Here is a 25,230-nt window from a genome sequence, read left to right as displayed (position 1 = left end):
TACAGGTTACAGATTGTTGTAATGAGACATAAAATCAGTGTCTGTTGAATCTGTGATTTTTGGTGTCTAACAGAGTTATGAATGTAAGATCTGTGGCTCACCTTTTGAAGGTGTTGCTCAGGTGTCGTATAAAGACGAGGACTAAGAGGGCAGATATGACGTAATTGTTTTGTGAGAAGCGTTCGCACACAGATGATGGATCTTCTATTATTTTTCTACAAGAGTTCATTAAGAGTGCAGTGATTGTCTGGTTTAACCGGTGTAATTGTTGTTGGGGAATTTGATGAAGTACATCACAAATGATAGCCATGTGTAGGACCCATGGAACTTGAAAGGGGTGTTGTGGAGGTATTGATCATTGTAGCACTGGAAATATGGCTGCAGAGTTTACATCTGTTGCTATGGTAATGTCTGGTGCCACTTCAAGTTGATGTTTTCCTGGTCTGTGAGGAGCTTGCTTCTGATGATGAGATTGGCAAGGTTGGGGTCAAGTATGAGAGGGGTAGCCATGTTAGCCTGGATCTGTAAAAGCAGCAAAGAGTCCTGTGGCACCTTATAGACTAACAGACGTTTTGGAGCATGAGCTTTCGTGGGTGAATAACCACTTCATCGGATGCATGTAAAGGTTGGGGTGTTGTTTGAAGGCTAGAAGAGGGGGTTCAGGAAAGATTTCTTTCAAGATGTGTTCCCCTTCGATTTTCTTGCATTTTTGTAATATTTTTGCACCAACGAGTATTCACATCTAAACGAATGGCACTACTGTTTGTACATTGTTAATGCTGCAACTCTGGTCTGTAACCAGATGGATTGTTTTAATGGATGCATGCTTAATACCAGTCTTAGTGGTGATTGATAGGAAGGCATGTGTCCCCCTACTGATGGATTTGTAAAGGGTTTGGGACAGAAGGCATAAATGAAACATATTTTTTGTAGCCAAGAAATTGGGGATATTTCTCATTTCACAAAACACATTTTTACTCCAAAGATCTTGTAATTGTATGAATTGTATCCAGTGTCTGACTTAAGACCTAACTATTAATGGGGGTTGTAGTTATGTTATACAGAATGGAACTGCTCTTAGAGCTGTGTGTTGGTGATACAGTAAGCTTACACCTCATATAAATATAAAGATGCCTGGAAAAATCTTAAGTTAGTGAGTAGCTCCCATGGCAGACCCTAAGGACATGAAAACTTTGGACTATGTATCTAACTTGCATACAGCTTTTACAGAAGTGACAGATATGGACATTTTGAAAAACAGTGTTATTCATCCCATTGCTTTACTTTTGGGTTCTTTACACTATGTACCGTAAATACTCACATTGCATTGCTAATATCTGTGGGCAAATATTAATAGCATTGAATGCAGTTAATGCTTTGCCATATCCCTGTTAACTTCACTTTTGGTGATTGCAATGGTTAATAGCTTGAACATAATGGCATTTTCTAAAAATTCTTATTGGGGAGTGTGTAACAGTTGTCACAAGTTGAAGTTTTGAGCCGTTCTGTAATAATCAGACATGCCAATCTGGACAGTGGGTACCATAGTGTCCTACTAGCAAATGCCAACTTTCTCTAAAGGGGGTTAATCCAGTTGTGTATGCCAGTCTTGCAGTGGGTGAAGCTTCTACCTTGCTGAGCTGAAGTTCTTAATTGTTTTACTACCTAACCTCTGTCCAACTGATAATAGGGTGGTGAGGATTGGTTTGATTTGTTCCTGGTCAGTGTTTGTTTTTGAATTCTTTCCAACTACTTCTTTCTAGTTCTAGTCGCTATTTAACAAATTCGTGCACAGGTCAGTCCCTTTATTAGGAGATGGACATCCCAAGGTTTTGTTCACTTGCTGTCTCCACCTTCCCATAGAAGGTCATGTTTTCCCTACTGTGATATTCTGGGACTTGGTACAATTTAGGCCCAAGACTTACACATACACAAGCACCTATTTAAAGTCTCAGGGAATTGTGTGAGCCTACTTATGTCAGTAAAGTATGGCATGTGTGTAAATGCCTCCAGGATTGGGTCTTACACCCAAAAAGAATTTACCTGTTAATGTATTTTGGAGTTTTTGTTCTTTTTGGTTGGTGGAGCTGTAAAATCCAAACTGATTAAAATATTCTTTCACTTTGTTCTTAGCTGAAGACTAATCATTCAGTTTGGGAAGAACTGGAATCGACTAAAGCTGTTATTATGGGAGAGGCTGCTGCTAAGAAAATCAGTTATTTTCCTCGAGCAGTTATTTTAATTTACCTGGTAATAGCTTTCTCACCCTTTGGGTACTATTTGGCAATTCATATTGTGGCAGAAAAGGAGAAGAAGTTGAAGGACTTTTTAAAGATAATGGGGCTTCATGACACCGCCTTTTGGTAAGTTAGTGTACAACAAAACTCTTGTTCTAGATAAATATAGTAAATGCCATGTTATTTTATAATAAATTTTTAAAATTCATCAATTGGTTACTGTTAGTCTTCTTTTTAGGCTATTGTAATATTGATTGGAATGTTGGGCAAGTCTTGCTTAAACACAGTTATAATAGCATAGTAGTTGGTGCCTGTTTGAAAAGCAAATGTCACGATGATGCTTCATCTAAAACCTATTTCCATTATTCTTCTGCTTTATACCACAGAAATGTAGGACTGGAAGGGACCTTGACAGGTTAGCTACTCCAGTCCCCTGCACTGAGGCAGGGCTAAGTATTATCTAGACCATCCCTGAGGCTATGGCTACACTTGGCATTCCAAAGCGCTGCCGTGGCAGCGCTGCAAAGTGTGAGTGTAGTCAGAGCGGCAGCGCTGGGAGAGAGCTCTCCCAGCGTTGCTTGTAAACCACATTCCTTACGGGTGTAACGTGCAGCGCTGGGAGCCGCGTTCCCAGCGCTACCGCCCTGATTGCACTGATGCTTTACAGCGCTGCATCTTGCAGCGCTCAGGGGGGTGTTTTTTCGCACCCCTGAGCGCGAAAGTTGCAGTGCTGTAAAGTGCCAATGTAGCCAAGCTCTGAGAGAGGTTTTTTCTAACCTGTTCTTAGAAACCTCCAATGATGGAGGGCTGGTCTACACTGGGGGGGTATCGATCTAAGATACGCAACTTCAGCTATGTGAATAGCGTAGCTGAAGTCAAAATATCTTAGATCGATTTACCTCGAGTCCTCACGGCGCAGGATCGACGTCTGCGGCTCCCTGTGTCGACGCCACTACCTCCGCTCGCTCCGGTGGAGTTCCGGAGTCGATGGAAGCGCGATCGGGGATTGATATATCGTATCTAGATGAGGCACGATATATTTATCCCCGAAAAATCGATCACTACCCGCCGATACAGCCGGTAGTCTGGATGTACCCGGAGATTCCACGTATTTCCTGAATGGTGGTGCCCAGAACTGGACACAAGACTCCGGTTGAGGACTTACCAGTGCTGAACAGAGTGGAAGAATTACTTCTCATGTCTTGTTTACAACATTGCTGCTAATACATCCCAGAATTATGTTTGCTTTTTTTGCAACAGTGTTACATTGTTAACTCGGGTTTAGTTTATGATCCACTATAACCCCAGATGCTTTTCCACAGTACTCCTTTCTTGGCAATCATTCTGTATTTGTGCAGTTGAACATTCCTTACTAAGTGGATATAAAGAAATCCCTAAAAATACACCAAATGCCTGATGTGAATAAATAAGATGCTGAGTGCATGAGCTATATTTTTTTCCTCCTTTTAGCTCAGTAACTCCTTTTTCCTGATGTTGAGTTGGACAAGTGACAGTCTCCCTTCTGCTCACATCAGTTCCAGTATGTGGATTGGATGAATACTGCTGTAGTATTGTAACCTATCTGAGAGAGAAATCTGTGCAGAAGACATTTAGATTTTAAAGTGCATCTTCTTTAATGATTGGTACTATACCATGTAATGTCTATTCTTCTATGTTGTGGGTGTGCTCATTTTAATACAGTATGGTTGTAGGGGAACAAATGATCTTAGTTTATCTTTGCATGCCCAGTAATGATGGCCATTGATGTACTAGAGCTGTATCCTGCAAGAAACTACCACAAAATATAATCCTTTTTTACTGTGAATAGTTCAACTGATTCAGTTGGATTGTTCTCAATAATAAATGCTGTTTGCATGATCAAGCCCTTAATTTAGAATATTAGCAGACTACTTCCCTTCTCTGCTTTAGGGAGCCCCTCTATAAAATGCATCCCTGCAGACATGTTACTTAAGTGCAGCATTTTGAAAATTAGACGCACTATAAAAGGGCTAATCTAGTGAGTTGTTAACTAAGTAAAATATGTCACATTTCTTACCCTTGCACAGGCTTCATCTGTTCCCTAAGAAGGAAATTTTTCTCTGACTTTTCAACAGGGTTTATTTTGTGTAGAAGAATATTGTATTACTGGACTGACTTGGGTATTAAAATTTAAGTAGCATTTTCTTTAATTATTGAAAGGTGCTCCTCGCTAACTCTGTTTCAATTAAACAAAGGAATTGATTATGGAAATTACAAAATTGTAGCTTCAGAACAATGTTTTGCTTTATTTTGATGCAATTAGCATGAAAGTATATGCAATGATGCTTTGAATAATATCTGCACTTAGAAACCTCCTTTCCTATGAGATTTTGGCACATTGTTTTGCTTCCCTTTTGTGCAGCATTCTGGAATATTAAAGAATTGTAACTTTGAATTATTCCAGTACAATACTTTAGTTAATGTAGGAATTTTTCCTGTTTTTCCTTTTCTTCCAGGCTGTCTTGGGTTCTACTCTACACAACTCTGATTTTTGTCATGTCCATTCTCATGGCAGTCATTGCAACAGCCTCATCACTATTTCCCCAAAGTAGCTCCTTTGTGATATTTCTTCTTTTTTTCCTGTATGGAATATCCTCAGTAAGTGTTTTGTAAATTTAATTTGTTTGTGGTTCATTAAGGCCACTCTCTCCAATGTGCTTCTTCCCATCTGCTGTTTTTCCCCATTCTAGACATGTTTCCAGTGCAGTTTTCCCTACCCCAAATGGTAAACAGCTGCCTTTATCGCACCATTCTCTTTCTTCTCACAATTATTTTGGGAGATTTTATGTAGCTTCTCATGTCACATGTACTGAGCTGGTTACTTGAACCCCAACCATTACCTTACCACAATATTAGAATGTACAGAAATATTTACTAAATCTCCTATGCTTTGAATGGGAAATACCACAGATGGAGAAATGTATTAAAATCAAATACCATGGGATTTTTTAAAGGTTTATTATTCCTGCTTATTTTACCCCACTACTTCACGTATGGCTCAGTCTCCCAAAATGCCAAGTACTCTGGTTTGTGGTGGTGGTGTAGCTGTGTTGGTCCCAACATTTGAGAGACACAAGATAGGTGTGGTAAAATCTTTTAGACCTATTTCTGTTAGTGGAAGGGAAAAACTCTCAAATTTCACAGAGCTCTTCTTCACACAAGAATTGAAGGATATCATCAAATCTTTCTCCGAACAACTTCAAGAGAAGCTCTATAACTTCATACTCCACAAACCCACCCCAGGGACCTTCTGCATGGTGTGCAAGATACAGAAACAAGGGAACCCAAGCAGACCCATCATATCTGGCCCCAACCCTGTTACTGAGCAAATATCAAGATTTATAGAAACCATCCTCAAACCACTGACCATACAAAGGGCCAGCTTCCTCCAGGACACAACCGACTTCCTCCAGAACCTATACCACAGAGACTATCGTTGTACACCAACATCCCTCGCTATTATGCCACCTCTGTCTGCTTCAAATATCTACAAGACAATGGACAACACTGAGCAATCCACCCCCAACACATTACCATTCTAATCCATTTCATCCTTGCCCATAAGAAGTTTACATTTAATAACAAATGTTTTGTTCATACCATGAGTATAGCCATGGATACTAGGACAACTCCCCAATATGCCAACCTCTTTGTGGGCCACCTTGAAGAAGAATTTCTGGGAAAATCCACTACAAAAACGTGTACCTGAAATACATTAATGATATTTTCATCCTCTGGACAGATGACCTGAACTCCCTGGGATTTCCACCACAATTTCCACAGCTTTCACATGTCTGTCACTCTCTCTGTAGAACAATCCTGTGTCAGCATCAGCTTCTGGGACATGCCAAGAAATCTGTTATCTACAACCAGGAACTCACATCCCAAATAATATACTCCAAAAGAGACAGGATACACGCCTCAGCATGTTTAAACTGCCTTTACTAATCAAGGACACTCCACCAGAGGAGAAGATCACATCATAGAATGGGCCACCCAGATACCCCGGGAGAACGTGTTACAATACAGCAGAAAAGAAACCAAACATCAACTGCACAGCCCTGCTTGTCACCTGCCTCCCTACATCATAACCTGTACTGGCTTCATCAAACGGGTACAACCCGTTCTCAGTGGGAATCCCATCCTGAAAGAACTATTTTCTGAATCCCCTCTTTTGGCCTTCAAACAACCCTCCAACGTCACTAAACTCATCATTAGATGTAAACTCCCAACAGACCAGGACCCACCAACTCAAAATGGCACCAAACTCTGCCAGAACAACGAATGCAAAATGTGCAACCATATCTCCACTGCTACAATGATCAATGTCCTCACAACTCACCATTCGAGATCCATGCGTCCTACACATACCTATCACAACATATGATGTGCTTCATCCACTGCATGAAATACTTCAGCAACTACTATGTGGGTGAAATGAGACAATCACTATACTCTCTAATGAACTCACACAGGATGTTTTTGTCTTTTATCATTTTTCTCTCACCTATGGGCAAACACCTTTCACAAAATGATCACTCTGTATCTGACCTCTCGGTCCTTGTTCTCAACGGAAACCTGCACAATACCTTCAAAAGACAAGCCTGGGAACTTAAATTCATTACTCTGCTGCGCACTAAAAATCATGGCCTTAATGGAGACACTGGTTTTATGGCTCATTACATCAATTTGTCACACTCCTTCCTTCCTACTAACCCTCCAGGGTCCTACTATTACAGAGTTGCGAATTGTCCACCTCATGTTAATTGACTACAACATGCATGAACCCCTTCTGCTTAACAATATGTCCCACCTTGTATTTAGCTGGACACTGGGTACCTTCTCCACACCTGAAGAACAACTATGTAAAGCCTTAAAGCTTGTCCGTTCAACCAACAGAAGTTGATCCAATAAAAGAGATTACTTCCACCAACCTTGTCTCTCCCTAGTACTCTGGTTTCAATCCAGCGAACAGGTTAAGCACATTCTTAACTTCAAGTACGTGAGCAGTTATATTGATGTTAGTGGGACTAGTAATGTGCTTAAAGTTAAGCACAGGATTGAGTGCTTTGCTAGAATCAGGGCCAGAGTATTCAGCATCTTGCACGATTGAGCCTCTAATGAAGGAAGAGTTCCAGTTGGCAGCATCCAAACACAGGCAGTCAAGACCAAGGGTCAGATCAGGGGCAAATCGGAGGCAGGGAGTAGTGAAGGAACGCATAGTCAGGGTTGATACAATGGGCCTGAATCTGAGTCAGGTTTCGGGATCTGAGTCAGATGGTGAAGTTCAAAGGAAGCTGAGATAGAAGCCACCAGTTCAGGAGCAAGGAATGGTCGGGGCAGCTCCAGGGAATCTGCATTGTTGCCTGGACACTTCCTGGCACGGTCCTTAGATTTATACAGGGCTGGGAGCCAATCAGGAGTCACGGAACTGCTGTCTGTCAGATGTGTTGAGGCGAGACTTCTCATCATCTGTATCCACAGTGAATCCTGGGCTGCGGAGTGAAAGCTGGTTACAGTGGCAGCATGGAGATGTCAGCAGCAACACTGAGTTCTAGATCCCTGGGGCCTTACGTTAGTTTTGTGCTAACTCTCAACTTCCCATATCTTGTCTCTTCTAAGCTTTACAAAATATTGTACTACGTTCCTTTTACTGTACAATTGTGGATCACTTGAATAACATTGTGACCCTAACTGAAGCTTGGAGATTCCACTTTATTACTATATGAATCTATACAAGTCACTTAGCGAATTTTAAACAATTGCAATATTATTTATTATGGGTTCTTAATTTATGATTGAAAAAATTGAATAATGTGAAGAACATTGAAGTATGTCTCCCTTAATTTATTGTTTAATACTTCAAGTCTTCACTCTATGACATGGACAATATTATGAAATCAGTTGTATTGTTGAAGGCCTATTTTTATCAGAAGAGGTATTGACAGTAACAGGGATAAAGTATTGGCAAAGCATTGCAATTATTGTAAAAGGAAAGTAACTTGTTCATTGAAGATAAAATGTTAATTGCAGCATTTCTATGCCAGATCTCTTGTGCTCTGTAATGATCTTCTGATTTGTATTCTAGATTTTCTTTGCTTTCATGCTGACTCCTCTATTTAAAAAATCAAAGCATGTGGGTATAGTTGAATTTTTGGCAACACTGGCTTTTGGTTTTGTGAGTCTCGCTGTTGTCCTGTTGGATGATTTTCCGAAGTCTTTTGTATGGATTCTAAGCCCCTCGTGTCAGTGTACGTTCTTGATTGGGATTGCACAGGTAAGTAAACTGTGTGCTGTTCTTTACTACCTTTGCATGCATAAACAAATGAAGAGTAACTTGATATAAGATCTAGCTAAGATTCTTATATAGCCTCCATCACTATCACCATAGCCTTAATGTATTTGGCTTCACAACCCCTATGAGATAGGGAAGCACTGTTTTTTTTCTCCATTTTACAGAGGAGTAACTGATACACAGAGAGGGTAAGTGACATGCCATGGTCACACAAGAAGTCTGTTGCAGAGTAAGGAATTGAGCTTGGGACTTCCAGGTGCCTGTCTAGCACCATAATTACTTCCTCTTTAAGATGTAACTTTTCTTTCCTATTTAAGAACGACTAACTGTAGTATGTAATGTATGTAACATTTCACTGAAATCAGCTTCTGTACCAGATGAGGGAGTGAATGTAATGTCTATTTTTAGTAAGGGTCCAGAAGTGATCCTGGCAATTACAGACCTGTAAACCTAACTTTAATACTAGACAAATTGGTTGAAACTATAGTCAACAACAGAATTAGCAGACAAATAGATAAACACAGCGTGTTGGGGAAGAGTCAACATGGCTTTTGTGAAAGGAGATCATGCCTCACCAATCTATCAGAATTCTTTGAAGGAGTCAGTAAGCATGTGAACAAGAATGATCCGATCTATATAGTTTACTTGGATTTTCAGAAGGACTTTGACAAGGTCCCTCACCAAAGGATCTTCAGCAAAGTAAGCTGTCATGAGATAAGAGGGAAGTTCCTCCCATGGATTTGTAACTGGTTAGAAAAGCAAAGAGTAGGGATAAGTTTTCACAATGGAGAAAGGTAAATGGTGATCCCTGGTGGTCTGTACTGGAACTTGTGGTATTCAACATCTTCACAAATGATCTGGAAAAGGGCTTGAATAGTAAAGTGGCAGAATTTTCTGGCGATATTAGATTATTCAAGATAGTTAAGTTCAAAGCAGACTGTGAAGAGTTACAAAGGGATCTGACAAAACTGGATGACTGGGCAACAAAATGGCAGATGAAATTCAGTGTTGGGAAGTGCAAAGTAATGCACTTTGGAAAAAATAATCCCAATTATACATACAAAAGGATAGGGTTTAAATTAGCTGTTGCCACAGGTCTTGGAGTCATTGTGGATAGTTCTCTGAAAACTTCAGCTCAGTGTGTAATGGCAGTCAAAAAAGCTAAGAGAATGTAAAGAACTATTAAGAAAGGGATAGATAATAAAAAGAAGTATCATAATGCTGCTTTATAAATCAATGGTGCACCCACAACTTGAATACTGCATGCAGTTGTGGTCGCCCCATCTCAAAAAGATATATTGGAATTGGAGAAGGGCAACGAAAATGATTAGAGTATGGAGAGATTAAAAAAATTGGGACTGTTCATCTTAAAAAAATATGATTAAGGAGGGATATGATAGAGGTCTATTAAATTATGATAGGTATGGAGAAAATGAATAGGGAAATGCTGTTTGCACCTTCACATATCACACAAACTAGGGGTTACCTAGTGAAATTAATAGGCAACAAGTTTAAAACAAAAAGAAGGACTTCATCACACAACACACAGTCAACCAGTGGAACTTGTTGCCATGGGATGTTGTGAAGGCCAGAAGTGCAACTGGGTTTAAAAAAGAATTAGATAAATTCATGGAGGATAGGTCCATCAAAGGCTATTAGCCAAGATATTCAGGGACAAAACCCTGTGCTCCGGGTGTCCCTGAACCTCTGACTAGTTAAAGCATCGGGTACTGGCCACTGTCAGAGACAGGATACTAGGCTAAATGGACCATTGGTCTGACCCAGTATGGCTGTTGTTATTTAAGATATAACCTTTACTTGTCAAGTATCAGAGGGGTAGCCGTGTTAGTCTGGATCTTTAAAAGCAGCAAAGAATCCTGTGGCACCTTATAGAGTAACAGACGTTTTGGAGCGTGAGCTTTCGTGGGTGAATACCCACTTCGTCAGATGCATATAGTGGAAGTGAAAGTCCAGGGGCAGGTAATAAGGAGTATTATCACAAGCAAGTAGAAGATAAGTGAGGTTATTCAATCAGGAGAGATGAGGCCCTGTTCTAGCAGTTGAGGTGTGAAAACCAAGGAGAGAGAGAGTGGTTCTGTAGTTGGCAAGCCATTCACAGTCTTTTATAATCCTGAGCTGATGTGTCAAATTTGCAGATGAACTGAAGCTCAGCAGTTTCTCTTGAAGTCTGGTCCTGAAGTTTTTTTGCTGCAGGATGACCACCTTAAGGTCTGGCTATGAGTGTGGTCAGGAGGTTGAAGTGCTCTCCACAGGTTTTTGTATATTGCCTAAATATTGATTTGTGTCCATTTATCCTTTCCATAAAGACTGTCCATTTGCGATGTACATAGCAGAGGCATTGCGGCATATGATGCGTATATTACATTGGTGACGTGCAGGTGAATGAACGTTGAGGGGTTGCCTGATCTGTTAGTCCTGTAATGGTGTCGCTGTGGGATATGTCAGGTAGAGTTGGCATCAGGTTTGTTGCATGGATATGTTCCTAGAATAGAGTTACTTAAATGTGATGTGGCAGTTACTGATGAGAATATGTTTCAGTATGGAAAAGATATTTTCCTGTGGCAACGAGTACTGCGCTGCCACCATAATTAGAGAACGACACAAGGGCCTCGTCAAAAGCCACCAGCTGACATTAATCAGATCAAAGAGGCTGATAAAGAAAGGTGCTGTTGTCATCATGAACAGGTCTGACTACCAAAAGGAAGGCTGCCAGACCAACTCTCATCAGAAACCAAATTCTTACAGTCACTTCCCTCAGATCCACTAGAGGAATACACTAAAGAAAGCTGCAGCAGAGCTCAGGACATACTACCCTACTACTAAACACCATAAGAACAATCAACATACACTAGAGCCCACGAGCGGGAGGCTATTCTATCTACTACCCAAGAGTTCACACACAAACCTGAATGCCTGGAGTCCCCCCTACATTCGGCATTGAGGGCAGCTCTCACTATGAAGGAACTGTCTGCATTTATGGACTCTCTACTCAAGACCACTAATGCCACCTCCGCATCCAGCTATCTCCATGACACCACTGATTTTCCTGAGGAAACACAAATGCATTGGGTGACCTAAAGCCAGAAAAACAACCATCTAAGCCACCATGTGATATAGAGGCTTCACAAACATCACACCACACAGCAGAATGGAAATAACAAGCTGCAGAGGAACAGTATATCTCCGATATAGCCAAAAGCACAACTGGCTTGCGAGCTCTGTGCCTTAAGTATAACTCACACACAACTATTTCAAATTTGGATGACAATATATATCTCCAGCCTCATTGCACCGACATGGGACACTCACCGCAGCCCACATAATCCAATATTATTATGCCAACTGAGAACTGAGACGCTTTCTCAGCTCTCGTCCACAATCACGCCCCTTCTTGCCTACGCTACATTGATGACAGTCTAATCAATCTGAATAGAACCCCTGGGAAAGAGACTCCTGGAAAAATTCTCAACGAAGGAAACGATTTAAGAGCTTCACCTAACCACCAACCTCGAGCTAGGAACCAATCTAACAGGAGGTCCACTTCCTAGAAACACCAACGGTGCAATAATAAGTGATGAGTCACATTAACACCCCTCTATACCGAAAAGCCCTAACACCGCTGACTACGTATGACTAACCTTCATGCACGTCCAGCTTCCATCCGAGGCGACTCACATGATCACACACATGAGAAGAGATCATGGCACCAACAGTATGCCATATTTATGGCCAACCTGGAACACGCTTCTCACTCTCGTCCACTCACGCCCTTCCTGCCTACGCCACATTATGAATCTTAATAATCTGACCACCATGGAAGGAGACTCTGAAATAATTCCAACCACGATTCAAGAAGCTTTCTCCCTACCATCACCACCTGGACCCAATACACAGGAGGTCCAACTTCCTAGCACCACGGGTGAAATAAGTGATGGTTCAACTTAAACCACCTCTATACGAAACCTACCGACGCTAGGCCCTACCTTCATGCTCAAGCTTCATCCCGGGGCACATCACATATCCATTCGTCTACAGCTAGCACTGAGTACAACCGCATCTGCTCTACCCCTCAGACAGAGAACCAACACCTACCAAAATCTCCTCAGCATCTCAAAACTGCATAACCCGCCACGAGGAAATTAAGGAAACAGATCAACAATAGCCAGACGTGTACCCAGAAGCCTCCTACTGCAAGACAAACCCAAGAAAAGACAATCCAACTATGACTCTACTGGCATCATCCATCACATTCCCCAGCTAAAACCCTCCAACGCATGATCAGGGATCTACAACCAATCCTGGACAATGATCCCAACACATTCACAGGCCTTGGGTGGCAGGCAGTCTCGCCCACAGACAACTGCCAACCTGAAACATATTCTCACCAGTAACTGCTCACGCACCATAGTAACTCTAGCTCAGGAACCAATCCATGCAACAAACTCGATGCCAACTCTGCTGACATATCAACACCAGACACCATTACAGGACTAACAGATCAGCCACACCCGTACGGTTCACACGTGCACGTCACCAATGTAATATACGCCATCATATGCCAGCAATGCCCCTCTGCTATGTACATCGGCCAAACTGGGACAGTCTCTATGGAAAAGGATAAATGGACACAAATCAGATATTAGGAATGGCAATATACAAAAAGGAGAAACACTTCACCTCCCTGACCACTCATAGCAAACCTTAAGGTGGTCATCTGCAGCAAAAAAAACTCAGGACCAGACTTCAAAGAGAAACTGCTGAGCTTCAGTTCATCTGCAAATTGATACCATCAGCTCAGATTAATAAAGCTGTGAATGGCTTGCCAACTACAGAATCACCAGTTTCTCCTCCCTTGGTTTTCACACCTCAACTGCTAGAACAGGGCCTCATCCTCCCTGATTGAACTAACCTCATTATCTCTAGCTTGCTTGCATATATATATACCTGCCCCTGGAAATTTCCACTATATGCATCTGACGAAGTGGGTATTCACCCACGAAAGCTCATGCTCCAAAACGTCTGTTACTCTATAAGGTGCCACAGGATTCTTTGCTGCTTTTACTTGTCAAGTTACTAATACACTGCAAATATTTGTCTTACCTCAATTTCAGATATTTTAAATAGTTTAATATTTTTCTATAAATTTGTAGTTTTTTATTTTTTATTCATGGCCTAAAGCATGATTTTTTATAATTCCCTGCAACAAACATCTTAATATGAACTAAAATACTGTATGCTGTTGTTTTTTTTTCTTTTGAAACTAGCATTACATCTTTTTTGCATGTGTTACCATGACAATCGCCCACCCTTAGTTCTTATATAAGATTACTTTGTAATTTTATTTTTGTACTGTGTTGTCATGTTTTAATTTCAGGTTGGTGAAAATGCAGTTTGTAGCATCTAAACTTTTTCCTGTTGGTTTGCAGGTCATGTATCTGGAAGATTATGAAGATGGTGCAATATTTTCAAATTTAAATCATGGCTCTTATCCACTAGTTATTTCTCTTTTTTTACTGGTTCTGGATAGCATGTTTTACCTACTTCTAGCTGTTTATCTTGATCAGGTCATTCCAGGTATGTTGTGTAGAATCTGAGATAAATATTGAACAGAACCACATAGATCCTGAATTTCATAACTTGCAATCTGGCAGCTTTGGGTGTTAAACACTTCTGAAAACCAGACCTTTAATTGATGGCTCTAACATATGGTATTTAAATAAAATGTCCAAGACACTTTAGTATATAGTAATGCCACTTCTGTGTTCTTCTTTTTCTTTAACTTCATGTAAAGCAACACTCATGTCAAGCAAAAAGATGAGAAGTGTGGCTGTTAAAGATTTAGAAATGTTTTAAATATTACTTTAAAATATATGGTTTTTCATTCAAATAAATTTTACTTTTCTGAAATATACTAATGAAGTGGGAAAAAAACACAGATTAGGGTTTGATTCTGCTTGGCTGTGTCTTGTTATATCTATTTTGTGGTCGTCCCATCTCAAAAAAGAGATATTTGAATTGGAAAAGGTTCAGAAAAGGGCAACAAAAATGATTAGGGGTCTGGAGCATCTGCCACATGAGGAGAGATTAATAAGACTGGGAATTTTCAGGTTGGAAAAAAGACGATTAAGGGGGGATATGATAGAGGTCTGTAAAATCATGAATGAGGTAAAGAAAATAAATAAGGAAATGTGTTGTGAGAAGGATTAAGTAACAAGAACTAGGGGTCACCAAATGAAATTAATAAGCAGCAGGTGTAAAACAAACAAAAGGAAGTATTTTTTCATTCAGCACACAGTCAACCTGTGAAACTTCTTGCCAGAGGTTGTTGTGAAGGCCAAGACTATAACCTGGTTCAAAAAAGAACTAGATAAATTAATGGAGGATAGATCCATCAATGGCTATTAGCCAGGATGGGCAGGGATGGTGCCCCTAGCCTCTGTTTGTCAGAAGATGGGAATGGGCGACAAGGGATGGATCGTTTGATGATTACCTGTTCGTTCCTTCTGGGGAACATGGCATTGGCCACTGAGAGAAGACAGGATGCTGGGCTAGATGGGCATTTGGTCTGACCCAGTATGGCTGTTCTTATGTTATGTTCTTGTTGTTGTTCCAGAATAATTTTCTTTCCTTACTGACCAAGTTGTTATCACAGTCTTTGCCATTGTTGTTCTTGGGAATTGTCTGTCCAAGATGTTATGTTAAATTATTGATGTGTTAATAAGTATGATACATCTAGGAACATATTTATTAATACCTATGAACATATTCCTCTCTACTGCATGCGTGAGATCTTTCAACAGAAACTCCTTTGCCTCTGATCTTTCTCTTTATGACCCGTGTATTTAAATCACTCTTCTCAAGATCCTGATTCTGGAAAGTGTTTAAGTACTTGCATAAATCTATCACTTCTCAGCAAAACACTTAAGGATAAACTTTGCTGAATAGGGATACTTTCCTTAATCAGAATCTTAGTGGTGGGTTTAATGCCAAGATAAGGACTATGGCATGATTAGGCCCAGTTTTTGTAGCCAAAATTCAAACACTGAATCATATTTGTGTTTAACATTCAGAAGGCTTTCTTTCTTTCTTCCTTATTGCTTAGGTGAGTTTGGATTACGACGGACATCATTTTTCTTTATGAAGCCCTCATTTTGGTCAAAGCGTACAAGAAATTACAAGGAGTTATATGAGAGTAGTGTTAATGGACTCTTAAGTTTCAGTGAGATGGTTGAACCTGTATCTTCAGAATTTCAGGGAAAAGAAGCTATCAGGTATAACTTCCTGCTATGGCACAGATTCATTGTCGCACTTCCCCTGTTTTGTGTGTGCCTGGGAATTAACAGTAATTTTCAATGTGTTGATTCAGTTAGCATATGGTATGCGTTACATCTAGTTCTTTACACATTTAAGTAGCAATTGTCCATTTTCTATGTAGTCACATTTTCCATTATATGGATGTTTTCCAAAGACGACCAAGTTGGTTGGAAAAGGAAATGTTTACCTACTGTATGTCAATCAAATCAAACCTCCTGAAAATAGTTTTAGTCTAGCAGGATGAAGCAAAATGAAATCCAGGTTCTTTGGTTTCAGTGATGCCATAAGTGGTTTCAGATGCCAAAGTCAGGTGGGTTTACAGTTCAAGAAAAAAGTATTTCTCTATTAAATCTTGCAAACTGGATTCAGATAGGTTTTGTAAATCCTTTTGATATTCATGTGAAGAATTGCACATTCCACCAAAGCCACACAGGGGAGCCACTAGACTAGCTTTCCCGGGACGTGATCTACAACAGCACCATAAAAGAAAACAGTAAAAGTGATCCATTTCCAGCACCTTTTGCAGTCCATGTGGAAAATGACATTAATTCTCTTACATCTGTACCTTCATATATTCCCAATATTTTAATATTAGCATTTATTCTCAATCTCAATATGAGCTATTAAATCATGCTCTTGTTATTTGCTGTTATGGTGGCATGATAGACATTGAGAAATAATCTAAATCTCCATTTTTCTTACATGGTTCCATTAATCTCAGACAAAAATATTTGTGTTCAGTGGCCAGAATCAGACTAATTTTTTTTGTTAATATTTCAAAAAACTGTTTTGAATAAATCACTTCAGTGTGAAGGTCAGTTTTTTTCCCCAGATCTTCCTAAGATGGATCATTCTTACTCGTTGCCTCATTTCACATCAACCAACGCTTTCCCCTGAGTCACTGGTGTCAGCATCATCCTCCCATATTTGTCATCTTCTCACACAAAGATTTCATACCCTTTTCCCCCACCTTGCTTTCTACACACAGATTATACCTCCTGACTTCATCTGTATGTCCACTGCACTTTCGGAGTTCAGATAGTTCTCAAAGATCTACCTCTGTCATGGTGCCTTTGGAGAAACTAGCTGAACTATCTTTATCTTAATACATTTGAGACGTAATTGTGGGGGAGGAGAGGGATTTCATATACCCTTCTTAGGAGAGAAAAACATACCAGGGTTAAGTTAGTCTTACCTACCACCACTTTGTCCACTCTAATAATACATTTCACCTCTTCTGTCTGCCATCTGTCTGTCTCCTGTGAGATGACTGGGGCATAAACTGGGTCTTCTTTTCTGTTTAGAAAGTGCCTAGTACATTGTTGGTGCTATTAGAAATAAATAACGATATGGATTACTTAAAGAATTATTCAGTTTCCATGATAGAAAATACTGAAGTCAATGAGGAAACACCCCCTGCCCCGTATTGCCAGCACAGAGAGGCAATAATATAATAATTCAAGCAAAAGATTGCAAAAAGATGTCCACTCTCTTGGTTTGCTTACGTGTTTCTCCATCACATTTTGTGTGATTTCAGCATAGCTGAAAAATGTGTCAAAACCTTCCTATATCAGCATTGCAGGGTTGTTCATCTTGATCTTTTTTTTGCAAAAGAAAATGATATTTTTTAAGCTCTTCTTTAATAAAATGACATGTCTTCTTTCAGAATCAGCTGTGTTCATAAAACATTCAGAAAAAAGGGTGAAACTGTGGAGGCTCTCAGAAGTAAGAAAATTTCTACCTTCTAAGCTTCGTATCACAAATGGAAGGAGAAATAACCCATGAACTTAATGTCTTTTGTGCTTTTTCTTTGGGTGGGAGCATGAAGTGTTAAATATGGTTGTGTGTGTTCTCCCTCATGTCTTTAGCCAGTCTACCTGTAACTGTATGACAAAGGGGCTCGGAACAGACGCTATAGGATTTCTCTCCTCTTCAGTCCTTTTCCTTGTGGGGTGTCGTCTTTCCCTTCATTCTCTTAGTCCCCTTTTCTGTCTCCTAACTCCAGTGACTATGCACAGAGGAACCTCTTATTGGCTCCTGTGAGCTGGTGGTATGGGAGCCTCTAACTCGGTGGTTCTCAAACCACGGGCTGCTTGTGGCCCAGTCAGCACACAGTTGTGGCCCATGTCACATCCTCAGGGCCATACAGGAAGTATATATATCGTGTGGATGTGGCCCACGTAACACAAAGAGAGCTGCATATGTGGCCCACAATGGTAAATAGGTTGAGAACCACTGCACTAACTGCTTCTAAGCTCAGGTCTCCTCATGGGCAGTGCTCGCAGGGAATCTAATCCCCACGTCTATTTATTGCTGTTGTTGCAGTTTTTCCAGGCTGTGTTAAAAAGTTGAGGTAAGATGTTCCTTGGAATACAGAGTAAATGCATAGCCTATATGTCAGTATTTAAATTTACTGCAGTGACATAAGCCTGTACAGAATAACACAACAGGTGTCATTAACCTCTTATTTCACTTGTTCCTTTCTTCTTTCTGGGTTAGGTTTATCCTTTGACATATATGAGGGTCAGATTACAGCTTTACTTGGGCATAGTGGAACAGGCAAGACAACACTGATGAACATTCTTTGCGGACTCTGCCCTCCTTCTGATGGTGAGAATTCTCTGGCTTTAGGAGAAATTAGGAAATATGTGGCTGTAATCTACAAATTTTACTGTCCTTTTTTCCTTCCTTCAAAACCTGAGGCCACTGACGTTTGAGGATGTTTCAAGTTACACTCCTTTTCTCAGGCTATTTTGAAATAGGTTAATTTTAAATTATACATACATTTTAATTGGTGGAGTTAGCCCGTCTATGCTGATGATCAAAGTAATGGTTGGGTTTAAAAAACACTTCAGTTCTTTTATTTTTATTTTTTACTTTTTGTTCTTTAGGGTTTGCATCTGTCTATGGACACAGAATCTCTGAAATTGATGAAATGCTCGATGTACGAAAGATAACGGGGTTTTGTCCACAATTAGATATACATTTTGATGTATTAACTGTGGAAGAGAATTTATCAATATTTGCTCATATTAAAGGGATACCTCCCAATGCTCTGATACAAGAGGTAAGTCACTCAGGTAAAAATTCTATACAGTATGTATTCGCTGTTTATTAAAATAGTTTTATTGATTGCATAATGGAAGTCGCTTTGCAAGTCTTGTTTACAATAAGAGACCTAAATACACTGTTTTATTGAAGAGGGAAAATATAGCAAGATACTTTCTTTAAGTAAAGATTATTGAATTTGTTCTAGAAGAACAAAATATTAATGGAACATCTAAATACTAATGCGTGTTTACAAACATTGGTCTCCTGTAATTTACCCATTCTTGATAGGTTAAACCTTGATCCTGGAATAGACACTGTGTTGACAGTTGGTACCAGGGTTTGCCTCCAAGAAGCTCATTCCAGGAAAGGGTCTTAAAAATGTTAATGACTTCTTTGTTTCGGTCTTCACCGAGAAGTCTGAAGGAATGCCTAACATAGTGAATGCTAATGGGAAGGGGGTAGGTTTAGATTAGAAGATAAAATAAAAAAAGAACAAGTTAAAAATCGCTTAGAAAAGTTAGATGCCTGCAAGTCACCAGGGCCTGATGAAATGCATCCTAGAATACTCAAGGAGTTAATAGAGGAGGTATCTGAGCCTCTAGCTATTATCTTTGGAAAAATTATGGAACGGAAGAGATTCCAGAAGACTGGACAAAGGGCACAATACAGTTGCTTCAATCTATAAAAAGGGAAATAAAATAACAACCTACGGAAACTAAGAACCATTAGCTTAACTTTCCGTGCCAGGAAGATAAGGAGCAAGTAATTAAGAAATCATCTGCAAACACTTGGAAGGTGTTTACAGATACGGCCGTGTTAGTCTGTATCCGACAAAAAACAGGAATGCTTGTGGCACCTTAGAGACTAACAAATTTATTTCAGCATGAGTCTGTTTTGGACCGGTCTGTTCAATATCTTCATCAATGACTTAGATATTGGCATAGAAAGTATGCTTATTAAGTTTGCAGATGATACCAAACTGGGAGGGAATTGCAACGGGCTTGAGGTAGGGTCATAATTCAAAATGATCTGGACAATTTGGAGAAATGGTCTGAGGTAAACAGGATGAAGTTTAACAAAGATAAAGGCAAAGTGCTCCACTTAGGAAGGAGCAATCAGTTTCACACATACAGAATAGGATGAGACTGTCTAGGAAGGAGTACGGGAGAAAGGGATCTAGGGGTCATAGTGGACTGCAAGCGAAATATGAGTCAACAGTGTTATGCTGTTGCAAAAAAAGCAAACATGATTCTGGGATGCATTAACAGGTGAGTTGTGAGCAAGACACGAGAAGTCATTTTTCCACTCTACTCTACGACTGGAATAGTGTGTCCAGTTCTGGGCAGCGCATTTCAAGAAAGATGTGGAGAAATTGGAGAGGGTCTAGAGAAGAGCAACAAGAATGATTAAAGGTCTAGAGAACATGACCTATGAAGGAAGGCTGAAAGTTGTGGAATCTCCATCTCTGGAGATATTTAAAAGTAGGTTAGATAAATGTCTATCAGGGATGGTCTACATCAGTGTTTCCCAAACTTGGGACGCCGCTTGTGTAGGGAAAGCCTCTGGCAGGCCGGCCTGGTTTGTTTACCTGCCATGTCCACAGGTCTGGCCAATCGTGGCTCACACCAGCCCAGCCCACCAGGGGCTTTTCCTACACAAGGGGCATCCCAAGTTTGGGAAACACTGGTCTAGACCGTATTTGGTCCTGCCATGAGGATAGGGGACTGGACTCAATGACCTCTCGAGGTCCCTTCCGGTCCTAGAATCTATGCATGTTAATTAGAAAAATTTAAAATGATCAGTAATTTGTCAAACTATAACATAAGATTGCTGATAATTATGCCAGTCATGTTTTAATCACTGTATCTCATTTCTATTGACATGAAACACTTTTGTTGGTATATTTTTAAAGGTGCAGAAAGTGATGAATGATTTGGATATGCAGCCCATCCGAGATAACCAAGCTAAAAAATTAAGTGGAGGGCAGAAGAGAAAGCTGTCGATAGGAATTGCTATTCTTGGGAGCCCAAAGGTAAGGAGGCATAAGCACAGTACTAAGTTACTGCTTGTTCCGTATATATGCATTCATAGTGTACCTGTGCTCATATTACTTGGCAATTACAAGCAACACAAATGAGGTGCAAAAATTTGTCAACTGTTCCTGTGTTTCATACCAGCTCTGGCTTAAACAATTAAAATTGCCAAGTTGAAGCATGCAGCCTTTACACTGCAAAGAGTTAACTGTGTTAGTGAATGTAGTAACTGGATTATATCATGCTTTTCTGTGGTAAATTAGCATAAAAAGTTACACTGCATCTGGAATGGAGGGTAGCGCATTCCACCCTCTAAAAACAGTACAGTACAAGTTGTCAGAGAGAGCAGGCTCATGGCCTGAAAAAGCCGTGCAAGCACCTGGAACATGACAGAGTGTATATGGCGCTATCTGATTACAGAGTTCAGTGGTTGCTATTTGCGACCTATAAGGTGTGATGCTCCTTTAGACTGGGTACATGTTTAAAGGCTGCAGTGTACAGATGTGACAATCCCATTCATGATTTCCTACCTTTTTTAAAAAACATACATATTTAATTTCAGCCAGTATTGGTAAAAGGAACCAATGTGTCTTTTTACCATTGTAGTTTACATTTATTTATAGTGGGAACTGAACGTATCCAGTTGTGAAGATGCATTTCTGTGACGTAGCGTATGATTTTTCTGTTCATCACAAACAGGTGATGTACTTTTTTTTAAAAGAAAGTAGTGATGATGGCTGTTTTGCATAGCTTTTAGTTGGTTAAAGTAAGAAATTTTTTCCCACCCTATCTTTAAACAATTGAGCATAACTGTCCTTCAATTAATAGTCTTCCTGGTTTCTGTAGATGTGGGTATCTCAGATGTGACTATGGAGGGTTTGGATTTTTTTATGCCCTTTTTCTTAATCATTATTTAGGTTTTACTCTTGGATGAACCAACTGCTGGTATGGACCCATGTTCTCGGCACGTTGTTTGGAATCTCCTGAAAAACAGACAAGCCAATCGGGTAACAGTATTCAGTACTCATTTCATGGATGAGGCAGATATTCTTGCTGGTGAGTTTTGCTGTGACCCTTTGGGACATATTTACTGGGGGCTTGCAGAGTGTAAATTAGAATTGTATTTAGCATATAAGATGAATAGGTGCCCCTTCCACTGTCAGTAGTCAGCAGAGTTTTCTCTCTTTAGTCATGCCATTGTTTTATGAGTAGATTGAGGGTCCTCAGAATAAAAACACCTGTTTTTGTTTCTAGATCGAAAAGCTGTGATTTCTCAAGGGACGCTGAAATGTGTCGGCTCGTCTCTCTTCCTCAAAACCAAATGGGGAATTGGCTACCGCTTGAGGTATTATTTTGTAGTTTATAAGCCACCTTCATTGTGTCATGTTATATTTGCTTTGTCTTCCCCTTAAGATGTAGGATAATTTTAAAATAGCCTACTAAATTTTTAAAGATTTTATTTTTCTTACATTTGGGAAAGTCAGATATTACTTTCACTCTGTTTTGTTGTTCTGTTGGCTACACTTTCAAAAAATGGCAATGAAGAAACAAAGAGGTTTTAAAATACTCTGTATTTTTAGCATGCATATAGATGAGTATTGCAATACAGAAGCTACAACAGCCTTGATCATACAGCATATCCCTGGAGCCAGCTTGGTACAACAGAATGAACAGCAGCTTGTGTATACCTTACCTTTTAAAGATGTGGACAAGTTTTCAGGTATGATGATACTGTAATTCAGTGCTAAGCGTGTGTGTGGGGGGGGGAATCAGTTGATCATAATGGTACCTTCAGAGAAGTATGTTGTCATTTTTCTTTATATATGTACTTTTTGTGATGTTTATAATTAGACAGTGAAAACTGACAATAATGTTGAAAATTTGTAAGTATCTTCTTTGCCTTAATTCCCAGTCACTCATTCATTTCTTGGGCACGTGGAGACTGAGGCCTGCTCTACACCTGAAACTGAAATCAACCTAGCTACTTTGCTAAGGGGGTGTGAAAAATTCACACCCTTTGTGAGACAGTTAAGCTGACCTAAGCTCCCGTATAGACTCTTCTAGGTTGATGGATTGACCTAGCTACCATCTCCTGAGGGTGGCTATATTAAAATGACAGAAAAACCCCTTTCCTCACTATAGTAAGTGTCTACACTACAGCATCATAGCAGTGCTGCTGGAGCACTTGTAGTGTAGACATAGTATGAGCCCTGGTCTACGCTAAAATGTTAGGTCGATCCAGCTAAATTGCTTAGCGGTATGAAAAATCCACACCCCCTTAATGGCAGAGATAAACCAACCTAACCCCTGGTGTAGACAGCAATAGTTTGATTTGAAGAATTTTTCCATCAACTTAGATACCATCTCTCGGGGAGGTGGATTATCTACGCCAACGGGAGACGCTTTGCCATTGGTGTAGGTAGTGTCTGCAGTGGTGCAACTGCTGTAACGTTTAAAGTGTAGACAAGCCCTACGACTGCTTTACAGACTGTGTTCAGCATCTGGAGAAGAGGGAGTCCATCAACTCTTCCTTTCCCCTAGTAGCTGCTCAAGGCAGCCTAGCCTTCCTCGACAGGAAGCCTGGTACATTAACTGTGAGGTGAGGCTTTGGCAGTAAATACGTAAAGCAGAGGAGGATGGGTTTTAACAATGGAAATGCAGAAGACCTTCCTCTTGGTCCAGGATAAAGCTCTTATACTACGCATGCCCTTTTTGCTTTTATCAAATTGAAATAAAAAATAACTTGGACCATTTTAATGTACGGATGGCAAAAGAGATACTAGCCATACAGAATCCGAGCCTGTTGTGAGCTGGAAAGGACATTGTGTCATCACAGGGAAATTTGCTGCTATGAGAGAGGGATTGTGGAACAAATATAATGGACTGAATCAAATCCCAGACAAAAACTGCTTTAAAATGGAGTTAAGGTTGAGAGTATAGGTGTAAAATATATTGCAGGGATCTTGCAAGGTTGTTTGGGTGCTCTGACTTTGCACTTCCATACCATAATACTCTGCATGGAGGTAGGACATATAGAGTCAAATCCTCCTCTGAATCAGATGGAAGGAAAACTTGAATCGACAAGTCCTACCTAAGCGGTGAGTGCCTTAAACTCCAATCTAGAGAGTCATTCTATCTCTCTCTATGGCCCAATGAATATTTATGTAGTCATAAAAAGTAGAGCAGCTTCAACAGAAGAGATTGTAGTGGAATGCCTATAGCCTGGTGATTAGGATCCTTTATCTGAGAAGGGGGAGATCTGAATTCGTGCCTCTGCTCTAGAGTGGGGATTCAAACCTGGGTCTCCTACAACCCAAGCAACCACTGGGCTAAAAATTACACAGACACATGCAGTTTCAGGGGTGTGTGAGGAGGGGGTAGGGACTGTATGCATCTTTTTGTGAATAAACCATTCAGAAAATTTCACTGAGCTCTATTACTAAGATCACTTGGGACAAAGCATAGGTCTGACAGGTGCTGCATTTCTTTAAGGGCTCATTTTTTAATTAATTTTAACTCATAAACTATTTAATGGACTTACTTATAAGTTCTCAAAAGATTGATTTTGGACTTGGAGAGTAAATGCTGTTGTTTTGGGGAGAATGTGCTGTGTTTCTCATACCTAACATACTGATTGAAGATCTGCTTTAAACGCAAAACTCATCTCAGCATTAGCTATAGCGCCTGACCTGGGTCTCTATAATTAACATATTGTACATAAGTTGTGTGTATTCATTAACGAGTCTCACCTTGTGGGGCACGCTATGAGTTTTTATTAAATCAGAGGCAATTCTGGTGGGCAAATGTAATTTTGTTGCCAAGCAGTCACGTTATTTCACCTCTACAGGATTGTTTTCTGATCTAGACACTCATTCACATTTGGGTGTTATTACTTACGGAGTTTCCATGACAACGTTGGAGGATGTGTTCCTGAAGCTGGAAATTGAAGCAGAAATTGATCAAGCAGGTAAGATGTAACTATATTAACCTTTTTCTTTGTGTCTTGATTAGTCGTGGTTATTTTTTGTTAAATTGTATTGAGCACTTTTCACTATGAAAAGCAGAAATAATAACACAAATGTCCTATCATAGAATATTACATCAGACAGTATGTGACTCTTAAGAACACATGCTGTTGTGGGCTCCTTGAAATACCTGACCAGAACAGCAAACAGAGGACAAAGAGGTTGGAAAATTATCACTGTCTGAGGTCCAGAGCTGTACAGTTCTTGTGCTGAAC

At 40.0% G+C, this 25,230-nt stretch overlaps 1 protein-coding gene across 1 annotated transcript in view; it reads left to right on the top strand.

Moving 5' to 3' along the window:
• ABCA5 (ATP binding cassette subfamily A member 5) overlaps positions 1-25,230 on the top strand; it is a 54,712-nt gene that overhangs the window by 5,497 nt on the left and 23,985 nt on the right. The window contains exons 5-17 of the mRNA XM_032797274.2: positions 2,134-2,363; positions 4,733-4,874; positions 8,365-8,553; positions 14,019-14,166; positions 15,695-15,863; positions 17,573-17,631; positions 18,406-18,516; positions 18,798-18,973; positions 20,870-20,989; positions 21,908-22,046; positions 22,245-22,335; positions 22,571-22,710; positions 24,838-24,957. Coding sequence (XP_032653165.1) covers positions 2,134-2,363; positions 4,733-4,874; positions 8,365-8,553; positions 14,019-14,166; positions 15,695-15,863; positions 17,573-17,631; positions 18,406-18,516; positions 18,798-18,973; positions 20,870-20,989; positions 21,908-22,046; positions 22,245-22,335; positions 22,571-22,710; positions 24,838-24,957 — 1,834 coding nt within the window. The remainder of the gene's footprint in view (positions 1-2,133; positions 2,364-4,732; positions 4,875-8,364; positions 8,554-14,018; positions 14,167-15,694; positions 15,864-17,572; positions 17,632-18,405; positions 18,517-18,797; positions 18,974-20,869; positions 20,990-21,907; positions 22,047-22,244; positions 22,336-22,570; positions 22,711-24,837; positions 24,958-25,230) is intronic.

The sequence above is a fragment of the Chelonoidis abingdonii genome, chromosome 13, assembly GCF_003597395.2.
Source record: "Chelonoidis abingdonii isolate Lonesome George chromosome 13, CheloAbing_2.0, whole genome shotgun sequence".
NCBI classification, from domain to species: Eukaryota; Metazoa; Chordata; order Testudines; family Testudinidae; genus Chelonoidis; species Chelonoidis abingdonii.
Note: the sequence above shows the minus strand (reverse complement) of the source record. Positions and strands in the feature narration are given on the sequence as shown.